Below are 24,273 nucleotides of genomic sequence, written 5' to 3'. Positions count from 1 at the left end.
GGAAACATCTAGCACAGCCTGAGGTCAGTGGCTAGAAACCGGGGTCAGACCTGGGTGTGAGCACAAGCCTTGTGTAACTTCGGCAGCTGGGAAATAAATTAAAGAACGGTGTCTCCCTCAGAGAAGGGGTGTTGGGAAGATTCAATGAGACCATGAGAGCAATGCTCGGCTGTCACGTGGTACAGGAGGAAACCTGAGTTGTCGACATTATTGTTACTATGCTCAGCTTCTAGTTAGAAATCTAAATGCTAAAGGGTCAAAGTGAGCAGTCACCCTCATGAGTGCACAGATCCCTCCCAGGAAAACACACTTTCTCCGCACAAAACGGGCTTATGCTCTCGCCTCCTTTTGGGGGGTCAGAGGAAGCTTCCTGACCCGGAGGCAAGCTGACTGCGAGTCCTCCTCGGGCCCCAGAAGGGACACAAGCAGCTCCGGCAGCGAAGCACGCAGGAAACGAACCCCTCCCCACTGCGTTCTCCTCCCACACGGTTTCTCTCCATGGAGACAGACAGTCAGTGAAGGACGCGCGAGTTGTGGCCGGGAGGGACCCCTGCCAGAGCCTGAGATCCTGCATTGGACTTGGTCTCTGCCTGGCATAAGACATCGGACAAGTCATAACTCAAGTTGTGTTTTGTTTAGTTTTTTTTTAATTCACAAAATGAGGACTTTAGTAACATCCACTGACTTTTTTAAAAACATTGAGCACGACTGTGAAATCCCAGTCTCAGAAGTGAGACAGAGAAATGCAAATTTTAAGGTAACAAATCCCGAGACTGCAAAAGTAAAGGCAAAGTCCTCTTCTAGAAGGGAGAAACGTAAGAAAATGCACAACGGACCACTCTACAGAACAATGGAAAAGGTTCCCTTCACTTAGGGTGGGGGTGGTGATGACTGAGCTGAGTCAGAGGGCAGTTTCCCTGCTTGCTGGGCCCTAGGGGGGGAGAATGCACGGTTTTGAAGAAGGGGGAGCTTGACCGAAGGCTCTCCTGGGCCAGGGGAGGGAAGGCAACAGCCTGTGGCTGTCGGGCAAAGAGAAGAAGGGCAAGGCCCACGGACTCCAGAGCAGACTCTGCAGAGTGCGGCCTTCTGTTTTTCTTTGTGGCACCGACATTCCCTTATCCATCCCAAGGCCGTGCTTCCCCGGCTAAGAAAGGCAGGAGGAGCCTGGCTCCACATGGGTCCAGCTGGAAAGACTGGTTAAGAGAAGCAGGAGATGACTGGAGGGAGGTCCCAGAGGTTTGGAGCCAGAGAGCTGGCGAAGGCACCGTGCGGCAACCAGGATGGATCTGTGGAACAAATGAGTATTCCTGGGGATCCTTCAAAGCATGAGGAGCAGGAAACTGGTGGGGGGGGTGTTGGGGGAAAGGCTGGGTTTACTGCATATGGAATGGAATTTTTTCAGTTGGGTATTAAAGGAAAGGATTATCCTTAATGCTGGCAAACTCAGGGACAGCTGGATAATATCGTGTTAACTCTGACTTGGGAGCCATTAGACTTGGTCTTGGGTACTTGCAGCCCCCACCAAAGGGGCAACGGCCACTCAGATCCACGTCATGGGAGGCGAAGTGCTGGTGGCATCCGCCAGCTCAATCCCTCTGGCCTTCTGGAGGCAGACCGAGAGCACCTGTGCTCCCCTTCCCTCGGTGCTTTCAGGGGCCTGCTGCTCGAGTGCACACACCGATTCTCCAAGCCCGAGTACACGCCAACGCCCTGTGTCTCCATCAGGTATGAGGAACCTGCTCGCTGACAGCTGTTTTATGTCTTTCCAAGGCCTTGCTCTCAAATGAACTGTTTTTAAACACTTCCTCCCCCTACTAGCCATTTCTGAAATGCAGTGATACACCACAGGCCTCTGCATGGTCCCCCACCTGGTCGTTCTGCCTCCAGCCTGACCGCCTCAAAGCCATTCACCGCAGGCAAAGTGACTTGTTTGAGTGCAGATCCAGTCTGGTCATGCCCTTGCTCCGTGGTTCCCGACTGCTCTGGGCGGGGGTAGGGAGGGCAGGGGGTCAGAGCCTGAGCTCCCCTCTCTGAGTGTCTAGGCCCCAGGCGATCTCACCCCTCCCTTCCCTTCCAGCTGCTTCCCATGACACTCCCCCTCACTCTCTGCTCTCCTGCCAGTTTTTGCAGCAAACATGTTTTCCCCCACTCTATGGTTCTTGCACAAGCTGCTGTCTTTATCTGGCATGCTGACCTCTCACCCTTCACCCTGCCTATTCCCCTTTAGGGCTTCCCTCCAGAACGCCTGCCCTGGATCAGGTCCCCCTTTGTTGACTCCTTTGCCTTTCAGTTCACAGTGCTCAGTGCACTCTGGTTTCTCACTCACTGCCTGTGATCGGACCTGGGATGTGAGCTCCACCGGAGCAAAGATGGTGTCCGGGGGTCTGTCATTGGAGGATGACCAGCTGTGACACCGCCACCTTGCAGAGGGCCTGCCACCCTCAGGCTCAGGGGAGCCCCTCACTCACCCTGCAGTTCTGAGGGCTCTGAGGCGCCCATGTGACAGCACCTCTGTGACTGGTGACACCTCTTCATTAAAGTCCTCTCAGAAACCCAACAGCATAGTTCCGTTTATTTCATACTCAGAAACGACTTGCCTTTATTCTGAACCTCAGAGTTCATCTTTAAGAGGCAGGGTTGGCTTATTTGAAGAAAGAGCTTGAGTTCCAGAAATGTATTTCACATATTGGAAGTCAGAGTAAATTTACCAAGAATGTCTAAATGTTCTCTTACTATTTGGAACTGTTAGAATGCTGAATTTTGTTCCTTGACAGGTCACAATTTTCCACACTGCCTACAGTTACTTTTAGAATCAGCTCTAAACCTTTTAAAATCCATTACATTCCTAATTTTATTTAGCTATTTCCTGGAGGGAATTATAGGCAGTGAAAACCAAATGCTCTCTAAGTCAATCAAACTCTTTAGAAACAAATGGGGCAGCCGTTCTTCCTGGCTCTTTGCCTGCTTTTCTCATCATTTCAGTGTGAATTAGGCATTTAAAAGCTGCCACCAGATAAAAATAAGCTGCAAATAACCAACATGACTATCTTTCCACCAGCATTTTTGAAGTAACTGAAAAGAAGGTTCTGATACTAAGAGTCTTATGTTTAAAATGTAGTTTTTCCCTCAGTGCTTTCTAAATTGTATTTCAATATTTGTATCGGCACACCAAAGCTTCCAATGCACAAAATCTGCACCGGAAGGACCTGGAAACACAAAGAGGCACACCTGTGGGGGGGTCCCGTTAGCAGAGGAGGTGCGCACACGTCTAGAAGAATCTTCACCGAGTAAAGCCCACACTTGCCACTGCAGGCAGACGACTGCCCAGCAGCCAGCCTTTAACGACTCACTCAGGCAGTGGCACTGACAAAGCAGCTGGAAGTACCAGGGACCGACCTCAAGTCACTCCCGAGGAATAACTCCTGTCCCCCAGGGAACGTCCTGCAGCGAGGACTTCGCCAGGGGAGAAATGGCTTCAGACACTTTTTCCTTATATTGTACTTCCCAGGAATTATGTGAGAATTCCTCTTTTGATAAACAAATCTGTCCCTGGGACAGGTGGGGTTTTCCAGAGGAGCCCCAGGACTGAAACCACAGCCTAGAAGGGGGCAGCGTCTGTCCACGGCCATCGGACGTGCAGGGAGGGCCCCGGCTGCCCTCGGCGGATGGCTCCACTAGGACTCGCACGGAATTTTGCTCCACTCCTTTAGTGAAGCGATGGCAGTTACCACGCCTGTCTGTGTCAGAAGCCGTTCTGCCACTGGCCTGGGGGTCCAAGGGACAGCAGCGGACAGTTAAGCTGGGCTGGCTGAGAGGCAGAAGCAAGAGGGCCTTGCAGGAGAATGAGGCCTGCACAGAGTGTCTCCTGCCAGGATGAGGCGGCTGAGACGAGGTGACCAAGGACAAGGGGCTGAATCCAACGCAATACTCAACGGGGAAAAGGGCCTCAGGGCCGGCACAGGCTTCCTGTCCACTGCAGATCTAACGGGAGCTTCCAGTGGCCTGAGGACAGGACTTATCTGTAGTGGGGGGACCTGCGGTGCATCTGCTGGGTCAGATGACAAGGGACATGAGTCAGAACAGGGAGATGGTATTGGCCCAGTCTGCCCTTGGCTGAGACCCATGGACGAATGCCCTTGGGCCCCCAAGACAGCGCTGCCTTGTGATCCAAGTATAGAGAGTATCACAGTTCTTCCCACTTCATACCCTGCCTGATGGAGGCCAGCTACAAGCCCTGAATGGCAGAGGGCGTATAGGTGGCAACTGCAAGGGGGTGGCAGGGGAACAATGACCTGGACACTCGAGGTAGGGAGGCAGGAGAGGGCAGAGTCAGAAACTTGGGGCTTAAGGCCAGACCATCTGGGCCGATTCTGGCTCTGCTACTTTCCAGTTACATGACCTCAGGCAACCTCTCAGCACCTGCTTATTCACTAGTGAGCATTCACTACTGTGAGCATTCACCGCAATAATGCATTACAATGACTACCCAAGTGCCAGGCGCAGAGAAAGCATACAGTCCACGGCAGTTCTTGCAATCATTTTATGAGAGAGAAGAGGCCGTCCTTCCCAATCCTGGAGCACCTGCTGATGGAACCAGCAGACTGCATTAGCTTGCCCTCGCCCTAATACCATCGATCTCAGCCCTCAATTGACTAGGCTCTGGTGAAGTGGGAATGGGCCTGGGAGCCATGCATACCAACACGTCCTCCCTCTGTACAAGGAGAAGGGGCTCTGCCAGCCACCAAGTAGAAAGACATTGCAGTTTATGGCCAGCCATAAGGTGAGACGGGAAAAAAGTGAGCAAACACGAGAAAAGAATGCACAGGAAGGTATTCAACCCAATAACATGGCTTAAGACTGCACAAATGAGAGACTTTCACTCCCCTACCGTAGGGCAGGCCTCTCACATCGGGCCCAGCTAAACTGTGTTGTCAAGGATCACTTATATAAATTAGTTTAAAATATTAAAATCCAAAACACAAAGACTTATAACATGAATGTAATGGAAAATAAAACATTTTACATACTTAAGCATTTCAAAGAAGTAAAGGAAAATCAGAAATGTAATCAAGATCATTTTGTAGGGGACACTTTGAAACAAATCAACGGTTTTATAAACTTCTATATACTAAATGATACAGGGCAAGGAGATTCCAACCAACCTATATTCCTGTCCTTAGACTACATTGTCAAAATTTAATAACTTGAATATTACAATTTAAAAATTATAGGAGTAAGTTGAGAAGTTATACCTTTTATTTCCAGCACCCAGGAAACATTAACAGAAAGTGATCTTATACTAACCTGCAAGGACTGCCGCAAACCTCAAACACTTTTAAAAACCCGGAAAGCATACATGTTACATATTCTAGGCAAATGTAAAAAAGTGAGAGAAAAGACTGTTTTTAAAGACCGAAGCTGCTCACAGCAGTGTTCTGTGTAACAGCCCAAAAGTGGAACCACCCACGTGCCCACCAGATGAGGGGTGGATAAACAGAACGCGGTGTGTCCGTGCAATGGAACGCTGTCTGGCAATCAGAAGGAACCAAGTACTGATCGTGCTCCAACACAGATGGACATTTAAAACAGGATGATGTGAAAGGAATAAAGCCAGTTGTAAAAGACCACACGCTGTAGATGCAATTTTCATGAAATGTGCAGAATCAGCAAATCTACGGAGACAGAAAACAGACCAGTGGTTGCCAAGGGCTGAGGGTGGGCGAGTGAAGAGTGAGGTGACTAGAAAAGGAGGGGCGACTGCAAATGGACAGGAGGCTTCTCTTTGGGGTGTTAAAATGTCCGAAATTGTGTCGATGGCTGCACAACTCTATGAAAATGCTGAAAACCATTGAGTTGTGCACTCTACATGGATAGTACATGAATTACATCTCAGCAAGGCCACTTGAAAAAGACCACGCCCTTGGAAATTAAAAAAACACCATCTTAAATAATACTTGGATGAAAGTAAAAGGGAAACCATAATTACAGAACAATGAAAGACTATCAGTGAGAACATTATACATTAAAATATGTAGGATATAGCAAAATGAGCAATTAGAAGAAAATGTATACCCACTGTTTTCCAAACTAAAGTGCAAAAATAACATATATATAAATGAACCAATAATTCAACTGAGTAATTAATACAAAAAATAAAACAATTTAAAGGAGGCAGGAGAAGTGAATTATAAGACAAAAGTGGGAATTTCATCAAGTGTAGGATGCCATCTATTATAAACGCACATTATTCCATGTATCACTAAGAAACTGCTGCCAATGAAGCGCCGTCACGCGGCTCCGTTACCGTGAGTGGAAGCCGCATCCCAGCCTCGGAGGTGTCAGAACGCGGAGGGAAAGCACGCGCTAGGCCCCCGGGACACAGGGAACCAGAACGCGGGAGGACAACGTGACTGATGCACAAACACACAGTCTAACCCTCTGAAAGACCAAGGGACACACCTCTGGCAAAGCAAATTAAAGAGAGAGGAAAGAAGAATGCAGACTATTAGGAATACAAAGCAAATATAATCATACATAGTTTAAATTTTATGAGGATATCATAAAACTCTATGGTCAAAGAAATTAAAAGAGAAGAATTTCTATGCTAATCATTTTTAAAACTTGAATTGAATGGGTGATTTTCTGTTAAAAATAGATTTTCTACCAAAAAATAGATTTTTTAAACTGGTTTTAAGAGAATTAGAAAATCTAAATAAACAATGCTCGTGGAAGAAAGTTAAAAGTTGTCAAAAACCTATCTCAACAGTTGGTACCACATCCTTGAAAATACTGGAGGCCACTTCTATAGCTTGATTTTCCTTGCCATGAATACTATTTTAGATCATAAAAAGATAGAAATACTTTTCATAAAATTAGCACAACCCTTAAACCCCAACTATAAGAAGCATTTTTCACCTAGCCAATTAGCAAAGATGTAAAAAAGAGAAAGGAAAAGAAAAAACACATGAAAATCCAAAGTATTTGTGCAAGTGGGAAAAACAGGTAATTTCATCCCCTTCCAATAAAAGTATTAGCTGTTACCACCTCTCTGGAGAGCATTTTAAAAATACGCATGAAAAGGCAGAACATTTGCTTACATTTTGACCCAGTAATGGCAATTGTAGGAATTTATTGTACGGTAACCATTGTAACTGTGCGCAGGAAATTTCTGTAGTAAGGACGTTCATGGCAAAATTTTAATAGCAAAATATATAAACAATTTAAATGTCAATATTAGAGAGCAGATTCACGTGTGACGGGATTGAGTCAGAGTCCAGAAATGCAGGTGATACCACTAAACGTTCACAATAGAATAAACATATATATTTTAAATGCACACAAATGAATGAAAAGACATGAAGCAAAATAGGATTATCTGTAGGTGGGATAATAAGTTATAGTAACTTTACTCGCTTCCTAATTCTTTATAATAAGTGTGTATTATTTTCTAGTCAAAAGAATCAATAACCGTTACTATAATTTTGTTGGTACAAATCTTCTAAAATTTGTCGACAATGCCCAGAGAACCGGAACAGAGGGGTTCGGGCCCGAGTTCCCTCAGTTTGGGAGGATGTGGATGAGCCAGTGGGAGTCTGTGACCCTTCCGGGCTGCAGGCTGGGAGACCTGGGGTGAACCCCAGGGCCCTTGTGTGAGAAGCAGAAGGTTACCTGTTTCAAGGCCCTCATCAAGGTTCCTGTTCTTGGGAAGTAGCAATAGCCTGTTTCAACCCAAGGATCCCGCCAGTTAATCACCTCTTTATCCTTGGCCCATGCTGCTTCCTGGGAATTTCTCAATTAGAAACTGTAAAAACATCGTATTTGGCACCAAACAACTTTCTTAAAAAAACAGTAAGTTTCTTAAAAAAAACAGTAAGTCGAGTCGGACTCCTACCTAGATATGGAATGCTGGGAACCATCTTCAGGCTCCTGATGTACTCCCGAGTCCGCTTGTAATTGTCTTCTTTAGACATCAGGTAGTCCAGTTTCTCAAAGGTGGTCTTGTCTTTTCGATTCAAAAGCTGGGGTGAGAAGAGCACATAGAGTATGATGAGGAAGAAGAGAAATGAATCAGAAGAAGCTAACGAGGAGGACGACTGTGGGTGAAGACTAAAGGGAAACATCCGGACGGTGTGCCTGTGGCGAGCCAAGCCCTAAGCACAACGGAAGACCTGAAGGAGCGGTTTCGTGCAGAGATGGAAAGTACCCTGGCCTCGGTGTGTCACTTTTCTTGCCCTTGGAAGTCATCCTCTGAAGCTACCTGGTCCACTGTTCTAACTGATGCCAGAATCCCCTGCACAGCACCTGCCTCCAGGACGTGGAGACCCTACAACAACAAGGAGCTCAGAGAGTAAAGCAAATTGTGAGGTGTCATTGTGACACCTCAAAGCAAACAGTCCAGCCTCCGTACCTGAGTCCACAGCTACTCGCTTGCTCCTCAACATCTCTGCTGCTACCGAAGGCCCCAGGAAATCTCAAATGACTCACATGTGTGCGCTGTGCACACTGCGCACATAGCCAGGCCAGAGAGTAGAGAAGCAAGTTCCTTGATAACTGAGATTTCTGGTACACCGAGGAGGGCTCCGTGCGCACAGGAGGCTTTTTGGAAGGAAGGAATAGAAGCCTGAACACCATGGTCATCCTGCATGTTCCAGGTCAAGGCCCAGGGCCAGGAAATTGCAGTAGGATGAATAAAATGGCTTTGAGGAGAGAAATCGACGCTGGGAGAAGAGGCTTAACAAGAGCATTTGGAGGAGGGTCACACAGAAAGGACTGGCTTTGGCACGGCACATGGCTCCCCCAAGTTGAGCTTCCAGGACCTGGTGCCTCTGGGACTTTAGATCAATGGCTGGGCCCAGGGGACGCGGGCCTTTTGTACTGAAGCAACCCCTTTAGGTGACTTGAGTACAGATGTGGTGCAGCTCCCAGGACCTGGGTCTGCAAATCCCAGACTCAGGCCATGTCTGCATCAGGAAGCCTGGGTGGACATGGGAAGGCCCTGCCCACTCCTGGATCCTCAGACTCTGGAGCCACAGAGGACTCAGCTGTGTGGCAGCCCAGCTGAGCCATGACAGTTCAAGGACTTGGAGGAGGAGAGGGAAAAGAATAAGCTCAAAGGAAGGTCCTAGTGCTAAAGAAGTTAGAGAGTAAATAGCAAGCTTTTTTTTCTGACTGAGAAATTCAGGACATACCAGGGTGGGGATGCTACACAGATGCTAGGGACAACGCTGCGTAACTGGCTTACTAATTTGAGGCTGTTACTCATCACATTAACCAACGAACAGGAAATAACACCACCCCCCACTTGCTATTTGTAAAGCCCCACAGTATAACAGCTCATCCGATCCTTACGCAGCCCCATGACACAAATGGAGCCAAGACTATTGCCTCTATTTCAGGTCCACGATCACTGGTCTGAGTATCCCTGCAGAACTCAGTTCACGGAGGACACAGATGCCTATTACAGCAGCGTGGTAAGTAAACAGAGACCAAGAACCCAGAGAGACAATAAGTAAACTGTGGGTGGGGAAGTGTCAAGGAAAGCCAAACAGAGGCATTTGAAAAGCACATACATTCAAGGATGAGAAGTTCACTGAATGAACACCACACACCCGGATCGGAACGAGATACTCTAGTCATGAGCTGCCCCACTGTAAAGTTCAGCAGGCCCCTCACATCCTTGCCTGGGAGGTCACCTCTTTATTAACACAACGTAGAACTGCACTTAATTCTTTGGCAACCACCCACGTTCATCCAGCAGCCACACAAATCCCTGCGTGGTGCTCACGCTCTCTGCGGCTGACCCGCGCTGGTGCCCGATGCTCACACCACTGGCTCTGTGGACCCAGGTGGGAAACTCATCCTACTGCCCATGTCCCCTTCCACATTCGGCCTACCCGCCTAGCTTGTCCAGTGCCTCTGAGCGTGGTCCCACATCACCTGTGCCCTGACATAGATACGACCGGGCCACTACAAGGTTAGCGCCCTCAGAGACGTCCCTGAAAATGGCTCTGTAGACTGGACCTCAAATCAATAACAGGTTCCTTGGCAGAGTGGGGCAGCCCCAGGCAGTCACATTTGCACACTGGCTAAATTGAAAACCAAGGTCTTCCCGTTCACACCTCCCTGTGTGAACCTTGCCTCTGAAGACCTACTCCCTACCAACCCCCCCGCGCTACCCAAACACGCACACACGTTCAGAAGGGCTGGATCTGGTTAACTTCGCTCATCTCCTCCACTCTGTGCCCACAAATGAAATTCAGGGTCACATCCCATTTTTCAATAATAATGCAGAGAATGATAGATGACATAAAAACTCAGAACATCTATTTCTCAGTCAGGTATTTGAAAGCCACTTAAGAACTTCCTCTAGTAAAATAAAGGGATAAACCAAACGCAGGGAAACACAGGACACAAGAAACAGAGGACCCAATCCAGGGGCAGTAAGGGGAGTTTCCGGGACGGCAGCTGAACAGCAGGCCTTGGGAACACCTGGTCCATGTCCCAGAAGAGACCCGTGCAGAGAATGAGACAGAGCCACAGAAAACCTGATAGGACCACACACTTATTGGAATGCATTTATTATATGAGAGATCTATTTATTATACATATAATTTAAAAATAAATTAAATAATTTAAGAGCTTATATATAAAATCTAGTAAAATATTATACAATATTTAAAACATATTAAATATATACTATAAAATAATATAGTGTATAATATATAAAACATTTTGTGTGTGTGTATACACACACACACATGCACATACAGTTGACACTTGGACAAGGCAGGTTTGAACGTCACAGGTCAATTAAACTGTGTGGGTCAATTTTTAAAAATCTGTGTAGAAGTCAAGCTGCACAATTCAAACCAGTGTTGTCCGTGTCCACTGTGTGTGTGGGTGCGTGTGCCTGTCGATAGAAGGCAGCTAGAGTGAGAATTTTTTTGTTTTATCATCACTCTTTATTTTCTTTTTTTAAGTGTATTTTATTGATTATGCTGTTACAGTTGTCTCAATTTTCCCCCTTTGCCCCTCTCTGCCTGGTACCTACCCTTCCCTCCTTAGTTCCTGTCCATAAGTCATGCAAGTAAGTTCTTTGGCTTCTCCATTTCCTATACTGTCCTTAACATCCCCCTGTCCATTTTGTTCCTAGCAATTACGCTTCTTAATCCCTGCACCATTTCTCCCATTCTCCCTCCACCCCTCCCTGCTGATAACCCTCCAAATGATCTCCATACCTATGACTCTGTTCCTGTTCTGGTTGTTTGCTTAGTTTGTTTTTGTTTTTTAGATTCAGTTGTTAATATTTGTGAGTTTGTTGTCACTTTAATGTTCATAGTTTGTTCTTCTTTTTCTTCTTAAATAAGTCCCTTTAACATCTCTTGTAATAATGGCTTGGTGATGATGAATTCCTTTAGCTTTATCTTTTCAGGGAGAGAGTCCCCAACAAGTTGTACCCAAAGAGGAGCACACCAAGACACATCATAATTAAAATGCCAAAGGTTAAAGATAAAGAGAGACTCTTAAAAGCAGCAAGAGAAAAGCAGAGTGTTACCTACAAAGGAGTTCCCATAAGACTATCAGCTGATTTCTCAAAAGAGACCTTGCAGGCAAGAAGGGACAGGCAAGAAGTACTCCAAGTGATGAAAAGCAAGGACCTACAGCCTAGATTGCTCTACCCAGCAAAGCTACCATTTAGAATGGGAAGGGCAGATAAAGAACTGTTTTTAAAGGGAATTAGAAATTCCAGGGAAACAAAAAAAGTATTCAATAAAGGACATGTCATTGATGGTTTACTACCTGACTACAGAAAACCATGTTTACACATCCCTAATAATTAAAACACGAAACACTCATCTAACAAGTGACGGAACCGCAGTAACATGAATACACTTGAAGCATGAAGGAAGCTGGGGAAAACTAAACAACATCTATCATACAAAGGAGTCACCAAATACTGCCTAAAGTAAACAGATCAAGAAATTTCAGCCAGAGCACATTGGTGGGCATGTGGCAGAAACTACCAGCAGAACCAGCTCCTTCACTGGTAAGTGGTGGCCTCTGGGGAATGAATGGGGCCTGGAGAGATGAGTGTTTGTTGTTGCACTCAAGCCTTTCAGCACTTAGTGATTTTTAAAATTAATGTGTGTGTATCATGCTGAAAACTCTTTTGAGATTTAATTTTTAAATACAGAGTGTGTTTATTGAAGAAAAAAAACCAGCTACACATTTTAAAGTTTTATTACAAGTGCAGCCATAAACTAAAAACCTCATGAGAATTGAGGGTCCTTTATATTTCAGAGTTTACAGGAAGTTTCAGGAAGAAACCTGTAGAAATATTACACACACAAGAAAATAAGTTTTCTGCTTGCCTGAGTCAAACAGATACTACAAGCATCCAAACCCAGGAGGCGAGGTCAGGCAGTCGGCGTGAGGAGGGGCTCCTCGCTGCCGCAGGCAAGCACACGGCAGGAGGTTCAGAGTCTTGGGGCGCCCTGCGGTGCCCTTCCATGGCACTCACGGTGGTGGTGACCAGCTGAGTGGTTGCACCTGGGCCCCACGCAGCTACTGACCCCCTCGAACACGCAGCCAGCTGGCTGCACGTGCCCCACTGTCCCCCGCATCTGCTATGGGTCCTGATGCAGAGGATGCACCGCCTGAATGCTCGCTGAACAAAAGAATGACAAAACTCACAAAGACAACTTAACAATCCAGCTCCATGGAAAAATGTGGACACTTAAATGATTCTTGGGGAAAAGGGGAAAAAGCTAAGATTATAAACTATTTACAAACTATGAATGATAAAAACACTGTATGTTAAACTATGTGGTTGGGCCAAAACTGTACATGGTTTTAAACTCTTTTATAATTAAACAACTAAGAATATAAATCAACTAAATATTCAACTCAAGAGGCTAGAAAAATGAGAGGGCAGTAAGAAACGGATTAATAAATAAGATTGGACATTGTTATGTTGAAAAACTAAATACCAAACCTACAGAAATGATAACTAAACTCAAGAACTAATTTTTATAAAATATCAATAGAACAGGTAAAAAACCTCTATAAATAAGGCAAAAAAACAAAAATAGACAACATTAGGATTGAGAAAGGGGCCATAACCACATCTTTAAAGTGAACTAAAATTACAAGGTAAAAATCCATACTTCCATATTGATTTCAAGTAACTTTCATGGTGCCCAGAGTCACCTGCGAGGGGTAAATAGGACTCGTGAATCACTGGGTCAGAGCCAGGTAGTCTGGTCAAATACCTGAAGGGTGTTGCTTTGGAAATTCCCTAATCATACTCCAAGAGCGTACATGAGGCACTTGTGTGTAACTAACAATGAAGCCCCCCTCCGCCTTTCTGGTAAATAGTTCAAATCTTTCTCCATGGAGGAAAAAGAAAAGTGCCTCCAAATCCTCTCTATGAGGACTTTGGTATTCTGTCCCACTGCCTTGAGAGAGCAACATTTCTCGATACGTGGAAATGTTTTCCAACGAAGAGCCTGCTGCCTCAAGTATGTAAAACTGGCTCAAAATTCTACTTTAATTCCAGTGTCTACTGTTGGTATGGAAAGAATTTTTAGTGCTGTGGCTAATCTATGGACCAATGGATTCAACAGACTGAATGTGGAATGAGTAAGGAATGAAACTAGGGCACTTAAAAAAAGTAATTTTCACTTCTTTAAATAAAATTATCAGATTCTGAAAAACAAGCGCAAAGTCATATATCTAATGTAAAATATTAGATGCAATGGAGAATGTCACAAATAATATAAGAAAAGATTGTGACTTCACAGTTCAGTAGGTGTGCTGGCTGGCTATCTATATATGTCTTTGACTATGGTTGTTTTAAACTCTGCACAAATAGAAGCTAACTTGTAGAAAATGTTATAATGCCAATAATTCCGGTCCATAGAAAGGCAAATTATCACCCTGGGTTTACTGGCAAGTTTTGTAACCATTTAAAAAATGATTTCAATATTCCTTACCTGACTATAAGTACTCTGGGCTCTCTTTTGATACAGTTGTAATACTCCACTGGTTCTCTCACTTGTCCATGAGTTAAATAAAATATTTGACAAGTATTCATTTTATATTTGCATGAGTAGTGATTTTATGTTTTAAAAAGGTCCTTTTGCCCTGGCTGGTGTGGCTCAGCGGATTGAGTGCTGGCCTATGAACCAAAGGGTCACCGGTTCGATTCCCAGTCAGGGCACATGCCTGGTGTTATAGCCCAGGTCCCCAGTAGGGGGCGTGTGAGAGGCAACCACCCACTGATGCTTCTCTCCCTCTCTTTCTCCCTCCCTTCCCCTGTCTCTAATAAAATCTTTAAAAATAAAAATATCCTTTAACAGCTTCTATGCACACACACATGCATACACACAGACATTCACATGCATGCATACATACACACAGAATTTATGGGCCTGGAGAGGACCCAGAAGGCAAAGAACACACAAGCAGCGGCCTGGAGGCAGGAACACAGAGATGCTCCAGGGAGCAGCAGCAGCTGAGCAGCAATGCAGGCGAGTGCTGCTTTGGACGAGACTGGAAAGGCAGGGAGGGCGGGAAACTCGTCACTTGGCAAAGCACATTTCTGAGGTGGCCATTCGGATACCATGTGCAAGTGATGGCCATTTCGATGGCTGGTTCTGCGTTTCCAGATATGTCAACTCAACGTGCAAACAGGGTGCTGATCACACGCAGCTAAGCATGAACGGCAAATACTAAAAAGGGTGAAAGAATGAGCTGATTGTGGCCGTGCTGGAGCAGGAAATTCCTCTGGCCAACTCTTGCATCCCTTCCGCACACGACTGGAGGTGCCGGGCCGCTGCTCTGCTGGCCGCAGTGAAAGGTTTATGGTTTGTTTTTTCGGGACCAGGAAGTAGGTGTGAAGTAGGTACGAAACATTTTGATGCCGCAGCCATTGCCAGAACACCCTTGCTGTGCCCTCTGACTGCAAGTGCGCACTACCTGTGAGCTGTCATCAGCGCCAGGTTTCCCAATGCAAGTTTCTCTCAGAACGCCCATCGAGACACACCAACCCTCTCTTTCTTCCAAGCTCAGTATCTCCCCTTACTCTATGGGATCACTGAAGCCCAGGATTAGAAGTCCAAGTGATGGCTAAAAATTGGCTGACAGAACATGGCCAATACAACGCTGGCGGTAATGAAATGAAGTTCCAACGACGGGTTAAAAAGAGCAGCCTCAGAATGGTCTCCAGAACATGCTGCTCTGGAGGAGCAGTGAGCACAGACCTCCCTACCCAGGGGGCGGCGGGGGGGAGCACTCAAACGGTCTTTAATCGGGGAAGTGAAAACCGCGCAGCTGTTTTGGGGCACCCGCTCCAGCAGTGGTGCAGGGAAGGACTGTAGAGTACACCGGAAGCAAGGAGACCAGCTGGAAGATGACAATGACATCAGGTCATAAAGAAAAGCGCCTGGCTTGCGGGGATGGCAGCTTCTGCCAGCACAGTTGAGCACAGTCAGGAAGAGCGAAAAACAACGACAGGAACGGCAGCGGCACAGCAGCAGCTGACACCCGCCGAGACCTGACTGGGCGCCAGGCGTCAGTCTCAACGCTTCTTCACATAGTTCCTCCTTCCGTCCGCACCATGAGAGGCAGGCCCAAGGCTGAGCCAAGAGGTGTGTTTCAAGGGTCCACACCCCTAATCTCCATGGGACACTGCCCCTTATTTCTTGGCCTGGGGTCCCCACACCAATTCAGGAATTCAGGTCATGTGATACTCAGACCCCACAGCAGCCACCTGAGCTACAGGCCAGAGTGACAGCCTATCAAAGGTGACTTTTTTGTTCATGCTCCCTCAGGGACCCCCCCCCCCCCAGGATGAACAGAAGCTTTCTGGTGGGGTGACACCTGAGGACTGGCTGATTTCTGTGCAGAGCTGACTTCCAGCCCCCCAGGCATGTGGGTCTACCGCCTGGACCTCCCCCAGCCCACACATGTGTGGGAACCCTTAGCCCCGGCTGCAAAGGCCTTAGCAGTTCCGCTCGACTCTGCTCGCTGTGCTGGCTCTGAGAACGTTCTTTATTTCTAGCATGTAGTGAATTCCCTTTCTTAGCTCCTGGCTCAGCTTCGCTCCTTGGTTTTCAACTTGGTTGCATTTTATCCAGCATTTATTTGTGTTTCTGTGTTTGAAGCAAGCAGCCGGGAGGGAGGGGCCTTTCCTCATCAGCTCGGTCTGCCATATTGCCTCAAAGTCCAAAACAGTCTGCTAAGAGAGGCTTCTGGCACTCACTGTCACTTCCTGGAAACCCAAGTTGGATTTCAGACATGCCAAGCTGTGAGCTGTCAAAGGAACACGTGATCAGAGGCCAGTGGGGCAGGCGTGGGAACGCAGGTCTAGGGCTCCGGAAAGAGGCTGGGGTGAGAGCTGAGGGGGCAGCCACCTCTGGGGCACAGAGCTGATGGCTGATGTTCTCCAAGCCGGTGACATCCCCTAGGGATGGGAAGTGGACTGGGGAGGGTAGGAACTGGGGCCAGAGCCTCCAGAACATTAGTGGGTGGGAGGAACAAAAGCCAGCAGGGAGGAGCCAGCCGACAGACGGCAGGAAGGGAACCAAGTCAAATGAAAAGGGATTTTTCAAGAAGAGGGTGATGAACAGTGTCCAATGTTGTGAGGATGTCAAGGAGGATGAGGGTGGCAGTGTCAGCAGAATTCATGGTTGGGAACTTCTGAGGAATGTCTGGGGAAGGAACAACTGGAGGGTGCACACATTGGTTTCCTCTGCCTCCCATCTCCTCACCCCCTCAACCAAGGCTCGGGAAAACCTGAACAGGCAGCCTGTACCTGTCACCGCCTTCTCAACAACATCAGAGGCGGCTTACTGGGACACTTCCTAGATGAAAGACTCTAAAATCCGAAATATGAACACATCTGCCTTCTTAGGATATTTGCAAAGTAGCCATTCTCAGAACCGCAGCTTGGTGACCCTGCACCCCCAGATGTCTGGGAGTGAGAGCCCCATTCTCAGAAAGCTCCCCTTCCAGGTCACCACCCTGCAGGCCAGGCCTCCTGACCCACCGTCTGAGATGCCCTCCCAGCCAGAAACTCCGGTTTTCACTTTGCTGCTGCAGATGAGTCAAAATCTCTGAATCTCTGGATCAATTCAGTAGGAAAGAGTGAATCACAACAGGAATGTGCATGGAGTTAGCTGTGCGTGTGTGCGTGTGCACGTGGGTGTGTGTGGATGATGTGTAGCACATGGCTGTAATTACTATTATGAGTGTCTCACCCATTCTCCAGGAATTCCATCCCCCAGGTCACTCACAAATAAGTCAGCCGGGACCAGGTTACACCATTTCCCAGTTGCTCGGGCCCCAAACCTAGGACTCCTCCTTCCTTCCTTTCTTTCCCTCATCTCCAACATCCCATCCATCGCAGATCCGGCCAGTTCTGTCTTCAGAATGCCTTCCCTACCAGTGCACTTTCCTCCACGTCCACTGCTACTTCGTCCATCCCAGCCAGCAACACCTCTCTCCTGGATTCAGCCCTAACGTCCTAACTAGGCCCCATTTCCGCTGTTGGCTTCTTCCAGAATCCCCCACTCAATTTGTTTCCCACACAGTAGCAACAGTAATTAAAAAACAAAAAACAAAACCAGCTGTAAAGCAGATCATGTCAGTGTCCTGTTTAAACCCCCTTCCTACACTTAGAATACAACATAACTCCTCTCCCAGGCATGAGCCCTCGGTGATCAGTCCCACCTCCCACCCACAGCATCAGGTCCCACCTCCTCCCAGTCCGTGTTCCTGCATCACTAGCCTTTGCATTTCTTCCCGCTGTGGGACTCTGCACTGGCTGTGCCCTCTGCCTGGAATGCTCACTCCCTCATTTCAGCACGGCTGGCTCCTCTGTCACTCAGGGGCCAGACAGACCTTCCCTGAACACCCCGTCATTTCTATCACATCTTCCTGTCCTAGTCTTCTGCTTCATTTTGTTCCCATCTGACAGTTCTCTGTTCATTACTTCATGCATTCAACAAACATCAATTACTTCTTGTGCCAGCCAGACTCGGCATATGTTTATTCTCCCTCAATGACATGTCTGTCTCCTCTGAATAACATTAAAAAGCTCATGAAGACAGGGGCCTTGAGCAGAGCCTTAGGGCCTGGCGTGGAAGAGGCATTCAATAAATATTTGATCTGCAGAATGAATAAGTACACATGGTAATGTGTACACTCAGGAAATCAGAATTGGCTGATGCAACTTCTAAGGCCTCATGGCCTTCAGGCAGCCAAAGTGGCCCTAGTGCTGGGATGCATCAGATCCTGCCTGCGTGTTCCCAGACCAGTGGAAGGAGATTCCCGTACTGTCTGTGCATGTAGCCAGCACTTATGACGGGCCTACAATGTGTAGGCCTATCCTTGGTGTCAATCTTGGTTCTGTCCCAGCTCATCCAGGTACTTGGTCATTAGCTGTAGGACAAGGCAGCCTCACTGGGGGTCACCCATGGTGCAACCAAGTGGCAGGTCTCCTCCCACACCTGTAACTCACTTTGATCCAAGTTTCCAAGATATCCAGGGTTTCAGGGCAACCCCAGGGAGCCGGTCCTGCCCTGTCTGCAGGGCAGTATACTAGCCTCACTCCCCCAGACCCACTTCCCAAGCAGCATGTGTGCCTGTTTCTCCACGCTCTGCTTAGCCCAATCCCAACACCAAGTTCTGTCATTGACAAGTCAGTTGGCACACTGGCCAAGAACAGGGACTATGGGGTCCAGCAAGGCAAGGCTGCACCATGTCAGCTCTGGCACCCACCAGGGATACAGGGAACAATCAGACTTGACCGTGACAAAGGCAGTCAGAGGGGGGAGGCAGACCTGCAAACAAAACCACAGAGCAGACGTGCTATGTGCCGTGAAAGGACAGGTGTGGGGAGAACGGTGGGGGCACAATACCGTCGTCAATTTCGCCCGGCTGGGATGACCAAGATGATGGGAAAAGATGACGTGTTTGGCCCCTCCAGTTCCCAAAGGCTCTGTGCAAACCAGTGTCCTGGGACTAGCAGGAAAGGTGGGTGAGAGGGGGCTTGCAAGACTCCCGAGGACCCCTCACCAACTGTAAACTTAGAGGGTCATCGAGAGTCACGACATCACTGACAGTAAGGTCTGTGCACCATGAAGTTCATAATCACAGTATTCCTCTGGGTCCACACGCAGCTCCCAGGGGCCCAAGAAATAATAACGGCATCTAAACGATTGAAAATTCATCTGAAAAAGCATCTCCAGGCAACTGCTGGAAAAGCCTCACAGCTCAGAGCTGGGGAATCACAGGGCTGGCAGCCACTGCAGAGGCCAGCAGCTTCCAAACTTGCGTTCGACCTCCGAAGTCATTGCTTAACTGAAACTCACCCAGAAGCACAACGCATAAAACTGACATGAACAGAGCAGCACCACAGACAGCTGGGATGCTGCCCCCGTCCCCCAGCCCCCTGCCCCCCACCCCCTCGTGGCCCTCAGAGCAGCTCTGAGGAGCCCCGGGGCTCCAAAGGCATTGACGGAAAACCACTGATCCAGGCCAGCCCCCCTGCGTACACACGGGAATCCAGTGTCCAGAGCCACGCTCTGGGCTGCACCTGAATTCAAAGCCAGTTTTCTGAGACCAGGCTAACACTTCTCACTCGCCTTTGGAGAGCTACATCTGTGTAAAGTCGTACTCTGAAGAAACGAGGCTCAAATCTGATCACCTACAGCATAATCCCTAAGAAGTTTAAAAGCTCCCGAACGGGCCAAGCATGGAACCAAGCCCAGCCCCACAGACAGGCAGAACGAAGTTGGGAAATGAGCTGCAGAAGCACAGCTGACAATCCCATACAGTTTCCTTCAGTTCCGTGGGACATAAACAGGCCTTGAAAGGCTGGGGCTGTGCGGCCGTGAGAGACCCTGCATCAGGCGGCGGGGAGGTGAATGCTAATGAGCTATGGAAAGAGCCATTACTTTCCCGTGTCAGGCCCTGCGCCAAGCGGAGGAGGAGAAAGAGGTCTGAGATAGTTTTCAAGTATTTTCACAGCAGAAAAACTTTCCTACAGACTCAATTATATAACTCTCAGACTCCACCCCTGGGCTGAAATTATCCATAGCCTTCAGGAAAAAAAAATCGTTTTTCCTTACATGAGGGTCACAGGTTTCTCCAGAGAAACTCCTGGCTGTATGGCCCATAACCCACAGCAGCTGCAAACCATCAGCCCGGAGACCTTCCCGAGCGCGGTTTGGAGCCTGCCGGAGAGGAGCGCCAGCCGAGTGCCGGGCAGAAGTCACATTGCCAACCTGGCCACCACGCAGGACGCTGCAGGGTTTGGGAAGGCCCACTCCAGGGGGCTTCCAAACCTGTGCACTCCCGTGTCCCCCTGCTTCCTTATCCCAGAATGGGGCTGAGGTCGCCAGAGGAGAGAGGAACGTGTTGTTAACCCACAGTCGTCCTCTGTCATCAGCGAAGGACTGTCAGTGAAAGCCTTCTGGGGCTGAAGGAATGAAGAACTTTACTGGTGAAATGACAGCCAAAATGAAAGGCACAGACTTAGGAAGATTAACTTACAGCCCAGGTTTTTGTCAGCCTGAAGATGGGTGCACTCTGTAATGCTGACACCACAGACATGAGAGAATGAAGGTTGTTGAGTTCTAGAAGTTTCTGAAAAAAGACACGGAATAGATTATTTTGCTGCTATAAACAACAGAACAAAAACACACTCAAGTGTTACCAAATGCTGTCATATTTATGAAATTCAATGACACTTAAAATACCTCATGTAGAAAATACAGTTCTAGGAAGTTCACAGAAACCATATGCTCCTTTCCTTTCAAACTGTCTAAAGGTGAGCCTACAACCCCAACATCTGCAGAATCTCACAAGCCGCCTCGCCCGGCTGCCGGGCAGAAATGTGGCTCAGAACAAGGTTTGATAGCGTCCTTCGTGTTCTTGTTTCAGACGAGTCTGAGCTGTCCTGGCAGGCTTTCGTAACCAAAACCTCAGCTGCACCACCAAGACCGACGTGGGTCTCCTGCAACTACCTTAACTCAGGAATGAGAAGGGCTAAGGAAAGATGGTAACCATCTGCGTGAGCCCCTCGGCCGGAGGACAGCACTCTGGCTTCCTCCTTGCTTGGCTGTGCTCCTTTGAAGCAGACCCCGAATGAGTGTGAACAGTGGACCTCAACTGGGTCTCAGACAAGTTCTTTGCCACGGAGGGCAACAGGAGGAGACAGAGCTGAGAGGAAGTGCAGGACAATGTGATCGCTCTCTTCTTGGTTTCATGCCAAGGGGAACCTGCTAACAGGGCTGGGGCTCTACCTCTCTCACTGGGGTCAGTGACATTTGGGTCAGCAAGCAGGCTCTGCGGTACCAAGAGGGGCCTCTGACTCCAGTCCTGGCCCCCAGTGCCCATGTGTCCTTGGGCACGGGTCACTGCTTCTGAGTGCTACTTCTGAGCCTTGGCATCCTCATCCTCAAACGAGGTAGTTAATCACAGCCCCTCTGCTACCTGGCACAGCGCATGTGAGCTGCCTAGACCCCTGCCTGACACCAGGGCGGACACTCAAGGTGTGGGCTGCTCACTCTTTGTTGGGAACACATGTCCCCATCGCTCGTCTTGGGTACTTCCAAGCTCAGGTGCTACTTCCCTACAACATCTTTCCTGACCATGTTTCCAAGTCCGGGCACGCTGGGCCCAGCCTCGCTTGGTCCCATGACAGCCTGGGTACCTCCTTCGCACACGGGGCTGCACTTGCTTTTACTTGCCTATTGTGTGCTGTTATAGGCACTGGGGACATAACAGCAGATGCAGCTTTGTCCCTGCCTTCAGGGAACACCCAGTAGGGCCCAGTAAAGTGAATGAATAAGTGAAAAGCCCTCCTGCTGGGGCTTCGTGGCTCTGTTCCTGCTCGGACACTTCTCCCTTACCACGCAGCTCACACTCGTGCCACACATCTTGTCTCGTTCTGATCGTTTCCTGTTGTGTAACGACAGGTTTCTCCGCGTGAACTGAATTTTGCCCTGTGCATCTGAATTCTTGCATGTGTCAAAGAACTGCTTCAGAGTTGAAGGTCCCCTGGGAGACCATCTAACCGGCCTCTTTCACTGAATAGAAGGGAAACGAAGGCCCCAAGAAAGGAGGGGCTTGTGCAAAAACATTCCAGGGCACAGTGCTGCACAGCGAGCCACCATCGAAGATGGCAGAGGTGAAAAGGGGATCGGTTCAGACCCTTGGGTGGAGACCACAGACTCACTTCCAAACTGAAAGCACCAGGTGGGCTATAACCTGACCCCACTTTCTGCCATGGCCCAGCAGAAATCCACTGGGCCCTGGCTGGTGCTAGGACTCCAGGATGCACAGGACACAAGTGTGTGCTTCCCGCCACACACACACTTTATACATGGATGTACCTCACTGTCCCACGGGGGCAGGGAGGCAGCTCCCCGACGGCAGAGAGCGTGCTCCCGCTGACGCTCTGGGGGGCCCTGGGTATGGACACTCAGCTCTCTAAGCCTCCCCTCATCTTCTGGAAATGCGATAATAATAATGTGGGCATAGAATACAGTCATTACGGTAAAGCGCCTGCTACTGTGCCTGGCTCGTGGGGGGCCTCAGGAAGGCCAGCTGGCCTAGGGTCTGGGTGGGAAGACTACATGCGCACGTGAAGCAAGGCTCTGCTGGGTTCAGGCAAGCCTAGTGGTCAGGCGGTACATGGGGAGGAGCTGGCCAGGGCGTGGAACTGATGACAGTGGTCCAGAAAGGCCCCTAGGACCACAGCCTGGGCTGGCCGAGATGAGGGAAGAGGAGGGCTAAGGTGGGATGCAGACATGAGCCTGGTACCCAACCACTGATGAGGACAGAACCCATCAGGCCAGGAAACAGGAGCTGGGAGTGGGAGCCACACAGTCTTCTGGCCCAGGCCCGAAGCTCAGACGGATGCAGGGAGCTTTGCTGACTGGGGACAAAGTTGTGCAGGACATGACGGCATCACACGCAGCAAGGCTGACAAACCCATCAGCCGGGCACTGGCTGAACCTGAAGTCGGATGAACGGACCCCAGGGCAGCCCTGGGGCTGCATGGAGAGTGTGAAAGGCCAAGGGGTAGTTGGCTGCCAAACATGGGGTGGAGGGGCTGCTGCCAACACACGGGTGGGGGCTGCGGGCCCGAGTGGGCAGCCAGGCTGGTCTTCCAGCTGCTTCTGTCTGGGCAAGGCAGGCCTCAGCCCCCTGTTTGAACCCTGCCCAGCAGGCCCAGTGCCAAGGTGCTCCCAAATTACCGAGGAAACACATTTTGGGGACAAAGAAAGGAAGGAAAGGAGAGGGTAAGGGGAAAAAAAACGCTTACCTTGGCTATTTTCACAAAATGGCTCAGGATTTCTGCCCTTATTTTTAAAGTCTGTGCTGTTAGAATTTCTCGTACAACCCAGAAACTGACCTGCAGAGTGAAACACAAATACACAGACACACACACACCAGAAAAGTTGTTGGATGCCAGGCCGCCCGTGTCACGCGTGCCCACCGCTGTCAATGGCGTTTCAGAGGTTGGGGAACTGGGACAGCACAGCCTCGGGGTGTGCGGCCAAGGGCTCCTTTATGACGCCAACCCAGCCAACACGTCCCGCACCCTCTGCACCTCCTCTCCAACACACTCCGTGTGCTGGGAGAAGTGCATGCTTCTGTCATCTCCGGGGGTGTGACTGAGCCCACGGATGAGTCTCTCTAAAGTGCTGTGGGAACTCTGAGATGAACAGACAGGCGTCCTATTCAGGAGGACCCCAGTTGTGGGAGACCAGGGCTGGGCGGATGGATGGATGCACAGATGGGCAAGTGGCCACAGGGGTATGCATACCCACGACACACACGTCTCCAGCCAGACGTAAGACAAGAAGAAATTTACCAACATTTGCACAATTGTAACAAGTTTAACTTTCTAGGATATGGTCACTCAAATACTAATTTAAATTTAGTTGTTTCAAAGTTCCCTAAAGCAATGAAGGTTAAGGATGCTCCAGAGTTAACAGCATGTTTACAGCTGCAACCAAATGTACTCTCTCCACTCAAGTACTGTCGCTTTTCCATGAGAAACTAGGAAAGAGTAACCAAGAATCAAAACTCTGCTTTCACATGAAGCAGGAATATTATAGAAAAGCTTTCTCTGCGTAATTATCTGTGGCTACCTCCAGGACATGCCCCAGTTCCCATGGAGTCGCTTTTTTCAAGGAATTGCCTAAAATGAAGTTCAGACTCAAATGTTTAATGGGTAGTTATGGAAGAAAGATA

At 48.6% G+C, this 24,273-nt stretch overlaps 1 protein-coding gene across 10 annotated transcripts in view; it reads right to left on the bottom strand.

Moving 5' to 3' along the window:
- RALGPS1 (Ral GEF with PH domain and SH3 binding motif 1) overlaps positions 1 to 24,273 on the bottom strand; it is a 230,959-nt gene that overhangs the window by 118,372 nt on the left and 88,314 nt on the right. For 6 of the 10 annotated variants that reach the window (XM_037036964.1, XM_037036969.1, XM_037036970.1 and 3 more), the window contains exons 6-8: positions 23,339 to 23,428; positions 20,560 to 20,652; positions 7,892 to 8,018 (exon numbers count right to left, since the gene is read on the bottom strand). In XM_037036964.1, coding sequence (XP_036892859.1) covers positions 7,892 to 8,018; positions 20,560 to 20,652; positions 23,339 to 23,428 — 310 coding nt within the window. Of the gene's footprint in view, positions 1 to 7,891; positions 8,019 to 20,559; positions 20,653 to 20,765; positions 21,168 to 23,338; positions 23,429 to 24,273 lie in introns of those variants that run through there. The other 4 variants (XM_037036967.1, XM_037036971.1, XM_037036972.1 and 1 more) reach the window with 3 other exon arrangements.

This window comes from Sturnira hondurensis, unplaced genomic scaffold, assembly GCF_014824575.4.
Source record: "Sturnira hondurensis isolate 20B ecotype Veracruz unplaced genomic scaffold, ASM1482457v3 Scaffold0022908, whole genome shotgun sequence".
Lineage (NCBI taxonomy): Eukaryota > Metazoa > Chordata > Mammalia > Chiroptera > Phyllostomidae > Sturnira > Sturnira hondurensis.
This window is presented reverse-complemented; position numbering and strand designations above follow the sequence as displayed.